Source organism: Panthera tigris, chromosome A1, assembly GCF_018350195.1.
Source record: "Panthera tigris isolate Pti1 chromosome A1, P.tigris_Pti1_mat1.1, whole genome shotgun sequence".
Lineage (NCBI taxonomy): Eukaryota > Metazoa > Chordata > Mammalia > Carnivora > Felidae > Panthera > Panthera tigris.
The window spans coordinates 72828618-72847848 of NC_056660.1; the positions used below are offsets into that span (position 1 = coordinate 72828618).

A 19231-nucleotide genomic window follows, 5' to 3' on the forward strand; every position below is an offset into this window, starting at 1 on the left:
ACAGCCAAGGAGCAGGGTGGAGGTCAGTGGATAGAAAATTACTAAGAGGAAACATCGGGGTTATTGGAGGGATTCTGGCAAATCTGAGCCAACAGGATTCTTGCTAAGGACAGGCCAATCTGATCAATCACCTAGGGGGGATAGTTGAGGACCAGGAACCCGAATAGATACCAAGAGTGATTGGATGTGGAGGATGGGGATTCTTACTAAATGGACTCAGCAGAGTTTTTGCTGAAACCGTATTTTATAAGGAAGTGGCCAGATGGCCCTTGAAGGCTCAGGAACTTGACTAAACCTTGGCCAAACAAAGAATCTTTGACAATAATTACATGGGTGTTTTCTTACAATTATTTTCAAAATGCAGATACATGTTTTATAGTCTTCTGTGCATAGGATACATTCCACAACGTAAAAAAAAAAAAATACAATAGATTATTTAACTTGAAGATAGATGGAAGGGAGACCATTAGGTAAAGAAATTTACACGACATTATATTATGGTTCAGTGTTAGGCTTTTTAGCCTGTTTTTAATTCTCTTAATCACATTTCAGTGATTTTTGGTATTCACCAATTTGATATTCATTGAGCTTTTCTAGTTGTGGGCACCCTTTTAGATGATGTGGAAGATCATGGTCTCTGCAGTCAAATCTCTGCTTAAAGTCTGGTAATGATGAGATCACTACAGTGGTTCAAGTATGCAGATGCAGAGATTTGGAGGAGTGATTTCAGAGATGTGCACCAGACGGTCACTGAGCCAGAAGAGAGTCATGGCACTCCAGACCAAGAGAAAAAATAACCAAGGAAGGTAAGAAACAAGGAACGGACAGAACAGTCCAGCTGGTTTTGCTGGACTGTAAGATGCATACTGGGAAGTGGCAAGAAACTAGATTGCAGATGCAGGCCTTATTAGGTGTATTTTTTGGAATTATGTTTGGTCACGGTGGATGAAATGTCCAAAATAACAGTGGCATGCAGACAGCAGCTCACTGCTTTGTCATATAAAACATGCGTGCACGTAGGTGGTGGCTGCTGTGATGCTCGACACGGAGGCCAGGGCCCAGACTCCCTCTTTGTACCGCTCCACAGTCCAAACACAGCTAATAATTAGCACAACACAGGTCTTTAAAATAAAAGTGGTTTTATTATAAAATGCTAAAACTGTGCTTTAAAGGATGGTCACAGGAATACTGCATAAGAAGAAGAAACATATGTTCATAATCCAATCACATAGCAGACTTTATATTGTCCACAGAATCAATATTTAAAAAACATTCCTCTATGTCAGTTAAAAAGAGACTTCAGAGCACCATTATTTGAAGGGAAGGTATTTTGCACATCAGAGTTCATCTTTGGTCTGCAATTAAGAAGCAAAATATTTAGTGCCATCAAGAAGTCTTATACCCGTCAAGATAACTTACGTTAGTCTATTAATTATTTTCCCCTAAAGGTGGAAGCAGCGAAAAAGGCAAGTGGGTGCTAAAGGTTTGTAGGGCCTGGGACTATGCTCGGAATCCCTCCTGGGGAAAGTCACATTGTGTTTTATCGGACTGCTGATGGGGAACACAAACATGTAAGTATTTGCATTACTGTAAAGGGCTTTGTGTTATGTATCTTATCAGTGAAGGGCTATAGCAGACAAGGAGGAGGAACTTAACGAAGCCTCTAAGTCCACTGGTCAGTGTTGGCACTCCCCAGCATCACTCAAAGATAAAAAATAAAAAAAGAGGACTGGAGAAAGGAAGCCGCCCAGTTTCATTTGGAGCCAACAGAAGTGTTGTGATACCAAATCACAAATTTCATGAGCAGGTACATTTCAATTCTGGAAAATTTTTAAAAGATTTTATTTTTTAAGCATTTAATTTATTTTTTAAGTAATCTCTACACCCAATGTGGGGTCAATCCAAGATCAAGAGTTGCAAGCTCTGCTGACTGAGCCAGGCGGGTGCCCCGAAGTCTAGCAAGTTTGTTTTTTTTTTTTTTTGTCAATGGCTTTAACTAATTTAATGAACTTCCAGCACTGACAAGCGTTAACACTGATGAAGAACCGTTTCTGGGTGGGGGTGAGGGGGTTGGTTAGTTACTTAGTGGCAAGTCTGCACTCCAAACAAAAAAACCAAATAACCAAAACTGATTTGTAGCACCTGCTGTTGTCATGGTGACTCTCCCCCACCAGGCAGATTCCAAGGTACCAGAAATTAACTGGTGTGCAAAATTCCTAATATGTAACAGACAGTGAGCTTATATAAACTGATTCTATCATACCACTGGATAGCGGTCACTTAATTCGTTTCAAACCCCCTGTGAGTCAGGCATGATAACTGCCAAATCTGCCTTCTCATTTTTGGTCACAATACCACAGTTTTGAGTTTGTTCTTTTAGAGACATGATGACATTGCTTAAAATAATGTCAAGCCAATATATTACATATGTATATATTTATGTAACATATATGTATACATAGAGTGTAGAGATATACACTACAATTTTATATAGTATATATTCATTCAAACAAAAAGCATTACAATCAAAACAACCCTCCCCTGCCACATCATGTCTTTACACACAACCAGGCACACAATCTGGTGATGGAGACTAGTTCTTGGTCCTAGCCTTGCTATAATCCAGCTGGGTGGTTATGAGCTAAATTCTTCTTTAGGCTTCGTTTTTATAACCGTAAAACGAAGGCATTTCCTGGGTGACCCCTAAGGTCCTTTTTTTTTTTTTTTTTTTAATTTTTAAAAAAATATTTTAGTAGGCTCTGTGCCCAACATGGGCCTCAAACTCACAACCCCAAGATGAAGAGTCGCACACTCCACTGACTGAGCCAGCCAGGAGCCCCCCTAAAAGGTCCTTTTAGCCTTACAAGTCTGTGTAAATCTACCATTTGTTAATGAAATCAGTATATATTGGTGGTATGAACAGAGATTGCTCTTAAATGAATGATCTGGTAATATATGAATAATCACGGTCATATATTTTTCATCTCTAAACTGAGATGATGAGTTTTGCCAAAGCCATCTCCCGTGACACATGTGAAAACACTTTTAAAATTATAAACATCTATTCAAAGGCCATGTGAATTCTCGCGTTAAAAAAAGGCTCTCCTCCACTTTGCCGGGGGCTCCTGGACTTCTGCCCTATCTGCATCTCGGTGCCCTTTCTCTGGCCATGTTGTTCCCATGGCATCTGCCCCTCGGTAGACTAAAGGGCAGGCAGGCCCCCAGAGAAGCTCAAATAGTGGCTGCCCGACTGAAGGACTGGAGGGACGGATGAGGACTTGGAACAAGACTAGTTCTTGCTCTGCCACTGCCAGTTCGGGTTACCTGTCTCCTATGGCACGTGCAAGGAAAGAGGTCATCTTCAGTCTGTGCTTCTACCCTCTGCATGCCCTCTCGGATTTGGGGCTCACTCACTTGCAAATTGGCATATTCCTGTGGAAGCAACAAGTCAGAAGGGTGCCTTTTGTAACTCAGAGCACATCCACCAAATCAGATACAGTGGAATTTGCTAGGATATGGTCCTTTTAATTCATACGTGTCAAGTTGTGAGAAGCAAAATTCATCATACTCCCCTTAAACCCCCAATAACAGAGTCTCTGAGAGGTGGCTGTCCTTTGGATACCGGCTGCTGATTGCTACTGCACCTCTCCTTATTCTATCCTTCATTTATTTATTTTTAATGTATTTATTTATTTATTTTTTTGAGAGAGAGACAACCCTGTGGGGGGGGGGAGGGGCAGAGAGAAGGGGAGGAGCAGAGGAGGGGTGGGGCAGAGAATCCGAAGCGAGCTCTGTGCTGACAGCAGAGAGCCCCCACTCAGGGCTCAAACTCACAAACTCACAAATTGAGATCATGACCTGAGCCAAAGTCAGATGCTTAACTGAGCCACCCAGGTGCCCCCATCATTTATATGACTTGTACGGTTTTGGTTTTGCCAGCTTCTGCCTTGAAGTGAAAATAATTGTGCACACGGTCTGCCCTAGACTGGGAATTTGAGGCTAGAACATATTTCCACCATGGCTTGCACAGCTCGGCCACCACCTTGATCTATCATCCGCCTGCTGTGTGTTAGGCTCTGGGCCAGGTGATGATGCTCGAGGAAATATAATCCAAATGAGTGAGCACAAGCCTGTGGACCTTGAGGAGTTCAGACAGTAAATCTTCCACTTCACCCTCTCCTTCCCTTCACCAGCCCCTGGGAAGGTTAGAAAGAGGGAGGAGCCAGTGCAGACTAGAAACAGATCAACTGTTCTGGAGTGGAGTCTAAGATTTGGGGCTCAATACCTGCAATTTTGAGATTAAAAAAAAAAATCTTAATTTAGATCTAGTAGTATCATTAGGAAATTACTTGTTACTACTGCATTTTTTATTTTTTTATCTTTAATTTTTTAACTACTGCATTTTTTCTATTTTATTTTATATTATCTTTAATTTTTTTAACTACTGCCTTTTTAAAAATTTTTATTATCTTTAATTTTTTTAACTACTGCATTTTTTAAAAATACCCTTTTAAGTTGTCAGATATACTTTGATTATAATCCCTAAATGCTTAGGCCCATGAAAACAGTTTCCAAGAGAAGCCATGGCTCATATGGAGTCAGCAGTATAGGTCAGAAGACACTGGGCACTGTTTAGACAAAGAAATGGTAAAGCAGCGGCAAGATTGTACAAAGAGCAGGGGCGTCTGGGTGGCTCAGTTGGTTAAGCTGGTAAGCCTCTGACTTTGGCTCAGGTCACGATCTCACAATTTGTGGGTTTGAGCCGCATGTCAGGCTCTGTGCTGACAGCTCAGAGCCTGGACCCTGCTTCTGATTCTGTGTCTCCCTCTCTCTCTGGCACCCCCCCACCCCCCACTTACACTCTCCTCTCTCAAAAATAAATACTAAAAAAAATTAAAAAAAAAAAAAAGATTGTACAAAGAGAAAATACAGATCCATGCACAATAACTTGGCAGGATCAGAGGCCAATTTCTTAACCACACAATACAGAGCGCTAACATAAATACTTTCCCCATAATGTTGTAGCATTCTTGTCTAGCTAATGTCGGGTTTGTACTATTTTCTTTATGATTTGATGTTGGTCCCTGGTTTTTGCCCACAGAGAAGTGTATGTATCTCTTTATATTAATATACTTTTAGAAACTATTATGTGAAATGTTATTTGCTCTTAACATGCCCAATGCAAATAGTATGTCTGTTTTCTTAGAAAATACTGACCTGGAAAAGTTTAAAATAATAACAGAATATGTCATCGCCCATGAGATTATTTCTTGCAAATTCCTGTCCTGCTTTTGCTATCTTCTTTGCCTGTGGGAACAATGACAACACAAAGTCCCTTAATGAAACATGTTTTTTTCCCCGTGCACACATATGCAAACTGATCTTCAGGGTACATGTATCCTGGGACAACGGCAGGAAAAATCTTTGAGGGTAGTGTTATGTGGTAAAGGGAACATTTAACAACAGTACGTTCAAATTAAAGGGAGGTTTTTTTTTTTAGAGTTGAAAGTTTGAGGAATCATACTGGACCTTCTAGAATGAAGCCTCTCTTGCAAAGAGAAGGCACACATTAAATGAGGTAACAATGACTTTGTAAAGTAAATGCAAGACAAAGCTTAACTGCCTTAACAATTCTCAGCAATTTGCCTGAAGTTTACTTCATGCAATCCTGCAGGAACTTTTTCTTCCTGCCCGTTTGAACATTTTCATATTGTTAGTAAAGGGGAGGCAGTGCCTGAGGCTCTGATCAACCTGACCGAAAAAAGAGAGAGCATCCTCAAGGCCAACCTCGGAGAGACTGACCTTACCTCTTCGTCATGATCTTTTGCCCATTTAAGTTTTTCCAGGAGATCGCTCAGGTTGCTTTTCACTGGAATGTAGTGCTTCCATGGCTGCAGCTCATTGTAAAAGTGCTCGTAGTAGATGGAGTCCTGCTTCAGCACAACACTGTCACCGACGAGGAGGTACGGCAGGCGATACGCTGCGACAGTGCCATCAACGTTTATTTGGTACTTGTGCTGAAAAACAGAAGAGAAGCCTCCATCACACTTCCCTTCTCCACTCTCTTTACTCCCTCCTCTTTCCGCACTTGAAGCCTCATCATTGGCAGACACGAACTGGCCAGATTTTGCCCTCTGCCTTGGCCATGGAGTAAGTGCTATCATATGGACACCTGGCCTAGGGCTAAAGGCTTATTGTGATGCTCTCCCAAATTTCACAAGGGGGCCACAAGTCTAACATTAGAGCAGACAATAAAATACTAAGACTGCTGTCCAAAGGCCACAACCTAGGAAAGATAGGCTTATCGTGATTTTGTAATCCCTCTAATACTTTACTGATCACGTATGAGCACCTAAGCATGGTAGCCTATGCCATATTAACCGTACCTTTTAATTGTTTTTAAGAGAGAGAGAGTGGGAGAGGGGCAGAGAGAGAGAGAGAGAGAGAGAGAGAATATCCCAAGCAGGCTCCATGCTCAGTGTGGAGTCTTATGCGGGGCTCGATCACACAACTGTGAGATCATAACCTGAGTAGAAATCAAGAATCAGACGCTTCACTGACTGAGCCACCCAGGTGCCCCAAACATACCTTTTAAACATCAGATGGCCACACACAAGTCTTGAGAAAATTAACAAGCGTAGATGCAAGAGCAGCTATGAATACAAATATGCCTAGAGCCATGGTAACAATTACTCTCCAGCTGTAGCAAGTGCAAAGGCCTGGCACAACACCCACTGATGAGGGATGGCTGGCAACCTCTCTTTCTTTCACAAGTCTTTGTGAAATGCATACGGAGGAAGTGATGACAATTCAACTTATGGCCTTATTTAGGACTTCCTGCTGCCACGGAACCTATCCAAAGAAAACCTGGCCACAGGTGCAGACAGAACTGACAAATCACTTACTTTCCCACATTCCGAGGACAGGTGAGTACCTTTTGTCCACCTTTCATTCCATGACATGGGTCTTTAAAAACCACTTAGTGGCTTAGGGGCGCCTGGGGGGCTCAGTTGGTTGAGCGTCTGACTCTTGACTTCAGCTCAGGTCATGATCTCGTGGTTTGTGGGTTTGAGCCCTGTGTCAGCTGTGTTGACAGCATGGAGCCTGCTGGGGATTCTCTCTCCCCGCCCCCCCTCTCTGCCCCTACCCCACTTGCTCTCTCTTTATCAAAATAAATAAACTTAAAAAAAAAAAAACAAAAAAAAACCACTTAGTGGTTTAGAGAATAGGGCAGCATCCCACTGCCTAGAAGAAGGAGTTAGAAAAAGGATCCCTCCACAGGAAAAAAGAGCAGTCCACATTTTAGACACAGAAAGGTCTCCCTAATCTCCAGGATTCCGAGGCAGATCATTTGCATGGGTTTCACGACACTTCCCCATCAGAAAGTCTGATGTGAGACACTTGGTTTATCTCTTCTTTAGACTGTTACGATGCTCTGGGGAGAAGAATTTTTAAAATCACATATATGTATTTATTAATAAGAAAGGATTTGGAGCTGAAATGTGCTTACCTTGAGGGTGAGTTGGGGAAAAAATTCTAGCCCTACCCAGGCCCAAAGCTTCCTCGATGCATATATTTTTAAAATTTATGTATTTATTTTGAAAGAGAGTGAAGGAGAGAGAGAGAGAGAGAGCGAGCAGGGGAGGGGCAGAGAGAGAAAGGGAGAGAGAATCCCAAGCAGGCCCTGTACTGTCAGCATAGAGCCCCATTTGGGGCTTGAACTCACGAACTGTGAGATCATGACCTGAGCCAAAACCAAGAGTCAGACGCTTAACCACCTGAGCCACCCAGGCCTCCCTCCCTTGATGCATGTTTAATGTCAGGTCTGGGTACCTTGTACCCCTCACGCTGCCAAAGTGGTCCTCAGGGCCTCATGCCTTGATGTTCGCTAAATTTTGTGCTCACCTCTTTCACCCCCTAGAATTTATAGGCCTCAGTTTCCTTCCCCCAAATGAAGACATTTGGAAAAACAGAAAGGATTGGACACAATTGATGTCATACCTTGAAGAAATCAAAAAATGAAATGTGTTTCACGATAGGACCATATAGGCTTTCATCATGTTTAAAGAAGAAGAAGTTGGTGAAGGCAGCGTCTATAAGTTCTGGGTGTTTCCTGCTGAGCTTGACCAGTTCCAGTCTCTCTTTGCGACTGTCTCGCCCTCTCCAGACAGCAGTGGAGTTCTTGCTTTCCCAGGGAGGACCTGTGTTAGCTTGCACAGACATCATATCCAGACTTACTCTGGAAGACAAAAAGTGCAACAGATTTTCCTCCCAAACCGTCACATTGCAAAGGCTGCTGGGAAAGAACTCACCAAGGCTCTGGGTCATCTTAGACCCATCTCTCACCGGCCCATGGTTTCTAGAACAGAGTCAGTCAGGTCGTAGGTAGGCATCACGATATCCTTGGAATCCGTGGAGCCACACCAGGAAAAGATTGGATGGATGTGCGAGGTGGATTTCTTTTTTTCCAAAGGCCAGTCTCCCAGATTAACGAAAAACTCCACATCTGGCATCTTCACCTGGAAAAAGAAAGCGAAGAGCTTATTTATATTGGTTGCAGTGGATAATAGCATCCATGGATCCATGTGTTGGGAAAGGCAGCCTCGTGCAGGCAGTCTTTGCAGCCCCTGCTTGGTCACAGAACGGGAAGAACGGGTCTCGGGTCTGGAACACTTCTTTACCAAGAAATGGAGCCCTCACAGTCTGGGCTGCACTCACCTCCTTGCGAGGGAATGTGCTTCATGTTCTGCTGAAGTGCAGGTGCCCCCGTTCCTCAGGCTGCCCCCAGCTCCCTGTGCTTGAGACCCCACAGGGAGCGGTCAGGGAGCTAGGCTGCGGCACGAACTGAGGTGCACACAGCCATAGTGCAGGGACCGCCACCCAGCAAGGGACGGGATGTCATTCCCTCTCTGCAAGGAAGCGCTACATCCCCTGCCCCGTGGTGTGCACACTGTCCTGTTCTCAGCCTCCTCAAATCCTGCACTGGTTCCTTCCTCGGTGGCATTTCTCTGCCTTTTCACTTTGGCTGCATTCCTGTAATGTTCTATCCTGCAGCACAGCCAGACCACCCGGGGAGCAGGGAAACACGACACAAATGAGAAATCCTACCAGATGAAAGGCCAGCTTTACAAGCTTCAGGTAATGATAATTAGGCCAATTTGAATAGTGAGTGATTTTTCACAATACTGTATACCTCAGTATACTAGATTTCCTTTCTGTGGTGCCTCCACAGTGGCCAATAGGCTTGCTTCAAAAAGGGATGAAGGGCGCCTGCATGGCTCAGTTGGGTAAGCGTCCGACTCTTGATGTCAGCTCAGGTCATGATCTGACGGTGGTGAGATCGAGCCCCAGCCCTGCGTTGGGCTTCGGGCTGGGCATGGAGCCTGCTTAAGATTCTGTCTCCCTCTGACCCTCTCCCCCACTCGTGCTCTTTCTCTCTCTCTCAAATTAAAAAAAAAACAAACACCAAAAAAACATTCTCTCTTGCCCTTCCCCTCCTTGCATGTACTTTCCTTCTCTCTTTCTCTCTTTCAAAAGAAAAGGGGGGGGGTATGAAATGACAAAGGTAATCTCGGTTTTAATGCTGCCAAGAGACTCTATGATGATCAGAGAGAGAAAGAATTACTGGAAAACAATTAGAACACAAAAAATTACAAAAAAGAACTTGGGACTCTACCCTTCATTCCTGGTTAATGAGCCAGACGTTCCCATTTAAAAAATACACCCCAGGTAGGTAGGTGATGGGACCAGACTCTAAACTCTGGAAGCCGGACACAAAAGCTGGCACTAATGATTTCCAAGCCAGGCTGCTTCTACCAACAAGTGGCACAGACATGTTCAAAGATCCTGGTTTTATATCAAGCCACAGGTAAATGTTTGGGGTAAACATCGATATGTGTGTGTGTGTGTGTGTGTGTGTGTGTGTGTGTGTATGTGTATATATATATATATATATATATATATATATATATTTTTTTTTTTTTTTTTTTTTTTTTTTTTGGAGAGAGAGAAATAGAGAGTGCAAGCCTGTGATTGGGACAGGGGCAGAGGGAGAGACAGAATCCCAAGCAGGCTACACGCTCAGCTCAAAGCCTGACATGGGGCTGGATCTCACGACCCTGAGATCATGACCTGAGCTGAAATCAAGAGTCAGATACTTAACTGACTGAGCCACCCAGGCACCCCAAGACCTACTTTTTAGGCAAGAACTGTTGTGGTCAGTCTGAGAAGCATCTTGAGAAGTTGGAGTCCTGAAGGGCAGTCTTTTTTTACATTCTTTCTCAACATTGTTCTGTAATATTTTCATGTTCTTTTTTTTTAAATTTATTAAAAAAATTTTATTCTCAAGTTAGTTAACTTAGTGTAATTTGGCTTTAGGAGTAGAATCTAGTGATTCATCTCTTATATACAACACCCAGTGCTCATCCCAACAAGTGCCCTCCTTAACACCCATCACCCAATTACCCCACCGCTATCAACCCTCAGTTTGTTCTCTGTATTTAAGAGTCTCTTATGGTTTGCCTCCCTCTCTGTGTCTTGTGTCTTATTTTTCTTTCCCTTCCCCTGTGATCTTCTGTTAAGTTTCTCAAATTCTACATATGAATGAAATCACATGATATCTGTCTTTCTCTAAAGGACTTATTTCGCTTAGCATAATACCCTCCAGTTCTATCCACATTGTTGCAAATGGCAAGATTACATTCTTTTTCAATGCTGAGTAATATTCGGTTATATATATATATATATATATATATATATATATATATATATATATTTTTTTTTTTTTTTTTTTTTCCCAGAGTGGCTGCACCAGTTTGCATTCATGAGTTTGCATTCACAGCAGTGCACGAGGGTTCCCCTTTCTCCACATCCTTGCCAACATCTGTTGTTGCCTGAGCTGTTAATTTTAGCCATTCTGACTGGTGTGAGGTGATATCTCATTGTGGTTTTGATTTCCTGATGATGAGTGATGTTAAGCATCTTTTCATGTGTCTGTTGGCCATCTGGATAAGTCTTCTTTGGAAAAGTGTCTGTTCATGGCTTCTGCCCATTTCTTCACTGGATAATTTTTTTGGGGGGGGGCAGGGTGTTGAGTTTGGTAAGATCTTTATAGATTTTGGATACTAACCCTTTATCTTATATGTCATTTGCAAATAGCTGAAGGGCAGTCTTACTTTTCCATGGATTGATACACGTGCAAGGAAAACTTGACAGCACCCCGATGTCTTAGCTTAAAGGAGGCAGAATACGCATGCTATGTAGCCACCTATGTTCAGGATGAACTCACTATAAATGCTATGCAATTCTGAGAAGATACCATGATTTCCCATGAGTAATTCAATCAAGATGTAGACATAGATTATCTAATAAATTGTTATTAAGCAACCGGTAACAAATGTGGGTAGAGCTTTTCGTATCGGCCATTTTACTATCAGGTTCTCCCTGCTGAAAGCTCATTATACCAAGGAACAGGATTCAACAGATGATGTCTTCTTTGGGCTCAAAGTAGGTTGAGTATTAAGCCAACTTTATTTTAAGACATATTCCCTTCAAAAGTATTGTTATCGATCGAATTCTGTCCCCTACAAAAGATAAGCAAAAGTCCCAAACCCTAGTATCTCAGAAAGACATTTTTTGGAAATAGGGTTGTTGCAGTTATAATTAGTTAAGCTGAGGTCATACTGGAGTAGGGTGGGCCCTGATTCAACATGACTGGTGTCCTTAGAAGAGAGAGACACACAGGGAAGGCCGTGCGATGATGGGGCAGAGGCTGCGGTGATGTGGCTGCAAACCAAGGAGCGCCAAGGATGGCTGGCACGCCACGAGAAGCAGGGGGAGGAAGGAAGGGTCCTCCCCTACAGCTCTCAGGAGGGTCGGGGTGGGGGCAAGGCCCTGCTGACACCTTGCTCCCAGGCTTGTAACCTCCAGAACTGCGAGAGAACAAAAATTTCTGCTGTTTTACGTCTCCAAGCTCGCAGTACTTTGTGACGGCCACAGTAGGAAATGAGTGCAGGTATTCTCAGGACATAAAGCTTCAGAATAGTATTTTAATAAGGTTCCAGGATAGAGCACCACTGAAGCTGTTATTTTTAAAAATTATATTGTAAAACCTGGGCTGAAAGTGTCTTTACCTGAGAGGAAAAAAAAATACTTACTTTTCTAGTCAGAGAAAGTAGTATGGCATCCATGAAAATTCTAAAGCCTACATGTTCACCGTGAGTCTTGATGTAAACCTAAAAGAGAAATGAACATTTATTACGTTAATCTAACAGGACTGCAGACTTCAATGAGGTAAAGTGTATCACAATGATCTTTAGAATGATTTAAAACAATTTTTTTACTATTTATTTATTTTTGAGAGAGACAGAACGTGAGCTGGGAGGATCAGAGAGAGAGGGAGACACAGAATCTGAAGCAGACTCCAGGCTCAGAGCTGTCAGCACAGAGCCCGACGTGGGGCTCGAACTCCCGAATTGTGAGATCGGGACCTGAGCCGAAGTTGGACACTTAACCGACTGAGCCACCCAGGCACCCCAGAATTATGTTTTAAAAATATTTTATTTTATTTTTTAAAGTTTATTTATTTATTTTCAGAGAGAGCAAGAGAGAGGGAGAGAGAGAGAGCAGGGGAGGGACAGAGGGAGAGGGAGACCGAGAATTCCAAGCAGGCTCTGAACTGGCAACACGGAGCCTGATGTGGGGCTCGAACTCACAAACTGTGAGATCATTCTGTGAGCTGAAACTAACAGTCGGACACTTAACCAACTGAGCCACCCAGGTGCCCCTTAAAGATTTTTATTTCTAAGTAATCTCTACACCCAACATGGGGTTCAAATCCACAACCCCCGGATCAAGAGTCACACGCTCCACCAACTGAGCCAGCCAGCTCCCCATTGAATGATACTTAATAAAACTCAGTAGCTATTTAGAGCCAAAAGGTCAAAGGAAAACAAAACAAAATAAAAAAAGTCACCAAGTCAAACAAGCAAACCTTAATTGTACCTTGTTGTCCTTCAAGGTATAATGACACAAGCTTTGTCTTTGTCCAAATCTTTTTGGGATTTCTGCTGCAATCTTTTCTGGATCGACCGTAGGAAAATGTGCCAGATCTTTCTGAATCTGAGTTATGGTCTCCGGGCAGTTCATCTCCTGCAACCAGGCTGCACTATCTTCCAAAGGACAATCACAGTTTTCATGGTAAACTGGCCCTGATTACACACAAGTAACAAAATATCACCGTAACAATTTCACTCACCGTTCAAAACACGTAACAAATATCCATTACATGGCTTCATTAACACTGTTGTTGTAAAATTATGTTCCAAATTACCTTTTAAAATATATGGAGATTTGGCAACATGTTGACCTTGGAATTTAACTTCTACCTTCAGGTTTTGGTAGCTTGCATACATTCTGTATCTTACTATGAAGGATCCATCCTTCCGGTCTAAAACCTGGACTCCAACTCTAGTGAACTGCTCTTCTGGTGCTGAGATTTTAATCTGGAACACCTTTTCACCTGGAGAAGATGTGAACCTGTCACGGGAAGAACAGTAAGATATAAAGATTATTTTAAGGCACAAATGCACAAAGATTCTGCTCTCCAGTCTGTCAGCCTTATTCTTTTTCTCAAACTCTCCCCCTAACATATATGCTTGCTGCCTCTCTCATATGCTTGTAGTGCCGGAATGAATGTGATGGACCAGAGATTTAAGAAAAAGAAGAGGATGGCAGAAGGCCACAATAACATAAACATTTCATTAGAAAATTTCAAGGGAATATGTAAAGGCTACATATCCATGTAAACATAGAACACACTTACGCATTCCACATATAAACATATTATTGGGGTCCCTGGGTGGCTCAGTAGGTTGAGTGTTTGACTCTTGTTTCCAGCTCAGGTCATGATCCCAAGGTTGTGGGATCAAGCCCCGCGTTGGGTTCTGTGCTGAGCGTGGAGCCCGCTGAATATTCTCTCTCTCCCTAAAACAAAACCAAAAACCAAAACACACACACACACACACACACACACACACACACACACACACACAAACCCTCTTGTCCACCTACTATTTATTTCATGCATCTGGAAATTTGTGGTCAAATGGTGCCTATAAAGATAACGACCTTTTGAAAAATCTCTTTCAATGATTCTTTCTTTTTCTTTTTTTTCTTCTCTCTCTCTCTCTCTCTCTCTCTCTCTCTCTTCCTTTCTTTCTTAGAGGGTGCATGTGGGCAAGGGGCAGTGAGAAAGAGAGAGAGAGAGAGAGAGAGAGGGAGAGAGAGAGAGAGAGAGAATCCCAAGCAGTTTCCACACTGTCAGCATAGAGCCTTTGGTGGGCCGAACCCATGAACCCCGTGAGTTCATGACCTGAGCTGAAACTAAGAGGCCCGTGATCAAGCGACTGAGCCACCCAGGCTCCCCTAAAAGTTTTTTTTAAGTGAGTGCTCCTGCTATTAAGATTGTTAAAATGGTATTTAGTTTCCCCAATTGTGTTACCCAAGTGACACAATTGATAACTTTTTTTTTTTCTGCTTTGGAAAACTTCTTGAAAGTTTTTCTTGGAATACCCAAGATGTTTTTTTTTCCCCTTACAAAATATATGTGGTCAGCATCCTCGAATAACAAAAAGACAATCATTTCACAGAAGTATGTGAATTCTAATTTATTTTATTTTTATTTTAGGGAGAGAGAGAGACAGAGCATTTTATTTATTTCTATTTATATTTTAGGGAGAGGGGCAGAGGGAAGGAGAGAGAGAATCGTAAGCAGGCTCCATATTGAGTGTGGAGCCGGACTCCAGGCTTGATCCCAGGACCCTGAGATCTTGACGTCAGCAGAAAGCTCTCCTGACTGAACTGAGCCACCCAAGTGCCCCAGAAGTATGTGAATTTTAAAAGTACGTTTTAAGTTATCATCTTAATGGTTGAATTCAATGGAATGCAATGTTTGTTACAAACACACAGGAGACTCACACTGATACTTTCCCTCTTAACTGTAAAGTTTCAAATAGTGTTTCATTTTTCTCTGTGTTTCAAAACTCGCTCACCTGCAGAAGTCTACCTGAAAGCAGAGGGCAGCACCAGAGAGGGATGAACCAAACGACTTTTTCACAGCTGGGTGTGTACATTCCTTACAACAGCTTAAGCAAAAGTAGGTAGAAACACAACTTCCAGCAAAGTGCAGAGGCTTTGTCTCCCCTGTCAGAATATCTAGGAGAAGAGGGAATCCGGAAACATTTCTAAAGCTACAGGGAAAAATTGATTGGGATGGGGAAAGACTGTTACAACCGCATGTGGATAGCATCCAAATATCCTGGAATTTAAACCGCTGTGGAAAAACCTTGGGCGGATAAAAAAAGGGAGAAACGGTCCATTTTCACTGCATTCTAAAATAGGGAGCCGTTTCTGGACTTACTTATTTCCTGATGTATCCACCGCCTGAATGTAGAAATAGCGAGCGGGAAGCACGACAGCTGCCTTCAGCCCGGGTCCCCATACTTCGCTCTTCTCCGGACTCAGTCGCCTCTCTCCGCCGGTCTCGGCAAGTGCTGGCACTGTCCCCAGAAAGAAGTAGTAAAGCAGCAAAATGCTAAACATTTACAAGACCGACTCTCGAAATAATCCACGGATAAATGAAGTGGAAGAAGTGGACGGGACCAGCGGCGGCTTGGGCAGGGGCACGTTGGCCGATCGCAGCAGGAAACAAGACTCCAAAAAGGTGTCGCTTGCTGGGCTGGGCAGGCGCGCGGGTCTCCTCTCTCCCCCAGGACAGTCACAGGCGGATCGCTGGCTGGTCCGGCTGAAGGATGCCACCCGTTCCAAACACGCTGCTCCTCTTTCTCCCGACAATGATAAACTTGTGTTGCTCTTACAACTGGAGCATCCTTGGGGGCGAATCGGTCTCAGGCTCCAGCCCAAGGTGCAGGGCGAGGGGATTGGCCCGCGTGTCGCCGGGCTGAGTAAGGCCCTCTCCAAGTGGATGGCGCGGTGGCGTCCGTGCTCCACGGCTTCCTGGGACATGTAGTTCGCGATAGAACTAGCGGAAATCCTGCCAGGTTTTACCTACTCTCACTCGTTTATTTACTTTGCGGTCACCGCTTACATACAAGGTGCCCAACAGAGGGGCATGCGGGGGCACAGCTAAGATTAAAGAAAAAAAATTGTCACCATACCCTCCGCACGTGCAGAGGGCAGGTATTATAAAACACGATGAAAGGAAGGTGTTGTCAATGATATCTGACAACCGGTCGCCGGGCACAGCCGTCCAGGGCGCTGTCCCCACGCGCTCCAATGGGACGAGAGACGCCAGCCCCAGGGTAACTGGAGGCACGTCGCGGGCAGCGCGCGGGAAGCTGTGATCCGGGTCCGGTGCCGGCTCTGCGGCGGCCGCAGCGACTCGACCCCGCCGGACAGGCCGAGAGGTACCCGGGGCTGTGGGCCGGGCGGAGGTGGCTGCGGGCTGCTGTGCGCCCAGCGCGCGGGGCCATCCGCCCGGCACTCGCGCGCCGCGGGCAGGGCCTGCTGCTGCCCGCCTGTCCTGGGCGCCGCCTGTGGCCGCCTGGGTTGCCGGGGGCCGTGGGCTCCCTGGAGCCCCGTGGCCGTCCGAGCGGTGGCCACTGCACCCGTGCCCGTCTTCCTCCTGGGAAAAAGTGGGGTGAAGAGCTGGGCCGCAACATGGGGGGAGTGTTAGGGAGATGAGGGGCGAGTGCTCTCGGGAACAAAGCCCGATTTGGAGATGTCCGCGTGGATACCGGTGGCTCCTGCCTGGCGCGGGTGTCCACGCCACGCCGGCCAGGGCCTGGCTGGGAGCGCGCCGTGGCCGTCCCTTCTTCCCCGCACGTCTGCCCCTTGGCCGGGGGTGGGGGGGGGGGAGGTCACCAGGAGGGGTCACGGAGCTCCGGTATCGGATCCAGAGCCTCCAGCTCTCCCTCCCACTTCCCTCTCGGGACCTCTGCCAGCTGCCCGGAAAACCCAGACCCGCCGGGGGGCTCCGCGGGCAAAGCTGGCCTGGGTGGGCGTCCAGGCGGGGCTTGTCTGTTTTTTAATTTTTTGCAATTGTCTTGAGTATCGATTTCAACTGGTGCATTCAGAGCTCAAATAGGCGACTCCCTCCTGGCCCGGGGGCAGTAACTGACGCGTCCCACCCGCCCTGGAGCGTCGAGCGTCCGGAACCTCCCGCGGCCCCGGGCGGGTTGGAGGCGATCACCCCGCGGGCGTCCGCAGCTCTCCCCCTAGCGGCGGACTCCGGCTTCCGGCCCAGGCGGGAGGCGGGCGGAGAGGCCCGGAGGCCTCGCTGCGGGGACGGGGGCTGGGGGGCTGGGTCCCGGAGAGCGCGCGCGGGCCGAGGGGGCCGCCGGAGGGGCGCGGGCTGGGAGCGCAGCCTGGCTCCTCCCCTCGCCCGGCGCCGCCTCCTCACACACCGGCTCGGCGAGGCGGGGACCGGCCTGCGAGGCTGTCGCTTGGGTCCCGGCGGCCTCTGAGCCTGGCGGCGCCGCGAGCTTCGCAGAACAGGGAGGTGGGAGCTCCGCTCGCTTGCCCCGGGAGCCTGGGCTGCACGCCGCCGGGAGGACCCGGTATCCTTCGTAGGCCCGCGGCCGCAGCCCGGGAAGGGGCTCGGGTCTGAGCCCGGCAAGGGGCCTGGAGCGCGTGTGGAGGACACCGGGGAGGAGGACCGAGACCTGACCCGCTGGGGCTTAGCGCGTCTGGCCCAGCTCGTGGGCGCCTTTTCCACTGTTAGTAAGTCACTTCCATGCTGTTACCTTTCCCTGGCCTTCCGTATGGAATACAGATCATAATAGTTGTCACATTGGGAGGCTTGCTGAAGAGACTTCTGAAGGTCTTTCGTTCCCTAAGCCAACTTGATACTTTAAAATACGGATTGGAAATATAACCCGAAAAGAATGTAGCCTAGGCGATGGATACTGACCTTACAAATGGAGCGTTTATTTGACAGAACAGTTCGTTCTAGTGACTTCTAAAAATCGTTACTTTACAGGTGCATTTTATAAAATTTTGTTCACTCACAGTTAAACAGCATTTCTGTTGCCTGTGCCATGATGGTTGAGAACATCATTAAATTGAGCCTTAGGTCCTTAGACATTCTTAGTAAAATCGTAATAGAGCATGTTCTCTCTTACCTGGATTAGGAAACATCATTCTCACAGACGACACCCAGGGAGGAGGAAAAAGAGGCTGTTTAGCCTAATGTCCAGCCCCTGATTCGTAAAGCCTCTCCTAGTAAATCTTCCTGGAATCTACTAGGCTCCTAATCCGGGGCTTAAAATAATGCCTGGCATGATGTAGGCACTTACAAGTTAAGTCTTTGTTGATGAAACTTTTAAAAAATGCTCTTCCCTGGGGATAGCCCTGGTAAGACTTGTTAAGGAAAGGTATTGAGTATGCACAGGGTGACCTAGCCGGGTTTGGGGAGCAAAGAAAGAATCCCCAGAAAGTGACATGGAAGGATATGTGCAATAAATGGGGATTAACCAAATACTGGAGGGTGAGTAGGAGCAGAACGCATCCAGAGATTGGAAAGTTGGAAGGAGGAAGGGGGCTCTGAGAGAGGGATGGGGCTAAGAAGATCCATCCTGGGGCCAGGCAAGGAGTTGGCTTTTTGTTCTAAGAGCGGAAGGTTTTAGGCAGGGGAGTTACGTGAGCATATATATGTGTCCAAGCTTTATTTTCTAATAACTCTGCACAGGTCAGATTAGAAATATCATCCCGGGGGTGGGGTGGTGCTAGGAGTGGGGATAGACTTGGGAATGGTTTACCAAAATAGGAACAAAAGGAGATATGAGGTGTGACAAAACCAGAGAAGCTACAGGCTATTTAGTGGAGGGACAACTGCACCTTTGTCCCTCAGTGTTTCCTGAGGCTATAATTACAACATAATACAGTGATTGCTGTCTCTAATGATTCTGTTATCAGTAATAACTTGTGCTCAGTTCACTTGTAGGAAAGCCTGAGGACGCGATAATAATAGATAATACTAACATCAGTTAGCTTCAGGGGCTCACACTGACATGGGGAGAACATTCCCCAGATCTGACGGATACTAAGGGAAGAAAATAAATATCAACAGCGTTTGGGTCATGGGAGTTGGATGATTTTCATTTTCTTTGTGTCATAATTTGGTATTTTGTAGTAGTTTTCTCTGTCATTTGTTTTCTGTGATAAAAATCTAGAAACATTACACAATTTTTCAAAGAGAAATTTCCATAAACAA

The 19231-nt window shown here is 45.5% G+C and overlaps 3 protein-coding genes across 4 annotated transcripts in view; 1 reads left to right on the forward strand and 2 right to left on the reverse strand.

Annotated features, from left to right (window-relative positions):
* Positions 1–1140: 1140 nt before the first annotated feature.
* On the reverse strand, positions 1141–15942 carry POGLUT2 (protein O-glucosyltransferase 2). Its single transcript, XM_007075301.3, has 10 exons — positions 15419–15942; positions 13331–13536; positions 13003–13208; positions 12156–12233; positions 8347–8519; positions 8002–8239; positions 5808–6017; positions 5218–5307; positions 3325–3432; positions 1141–1355 (listed from the first exon to the last, which is right to left on the reverse strand). The coding sequence occupies exons 1-10, from the start codon at positions 15598–15600 to the stop codon at positions 1338–1340; spliced, it is 1509 nt and encodes a 502-aa protein (XP_007075363.1). The 5' UTR covers positions 15601–15942; the 3' UTR covers positions 1141–1337.
* A 117-nt stretch (positions 15943–16059) lies between these two features.
* Positions 16060–19231, forward strand: part of LOC102956996 (basic immunoglobulin-like variable motif-containing protein) — a 79922-nt gene continuing 76750 nt past the window's right edge. The window contains exon 1 of one of the 2 annotated variants that reach the window (XM_042979890.1): positions 16060–16424. The gene's annotated coding sequence lies outside the window, so the exon portion shown is untranslated. Of the gene's footprint in view, positions 16425–17437; positions 17740–19231 lie in introns of those variants that run through there. The other variant, XM_042979880.1, reaches the window with a different exon arrangement.
* LOC122241979 (CASP-like protein 4A2) lies at positions 17090–18058 on the reverse strand. Its single transcript, XM_042998707.1, has 2 exons — positions 18028–18058; positions 17090–17640 (listed from the first exon to the last, which is right to left on the reverse strand). The coding sequence occupies exons 1-2, from the start codon at positions 18056–18058 to the stop codon at positions 17090–17092; spliced, it is 582 nt and encodes a 193-aa protein (XP_042854641.1).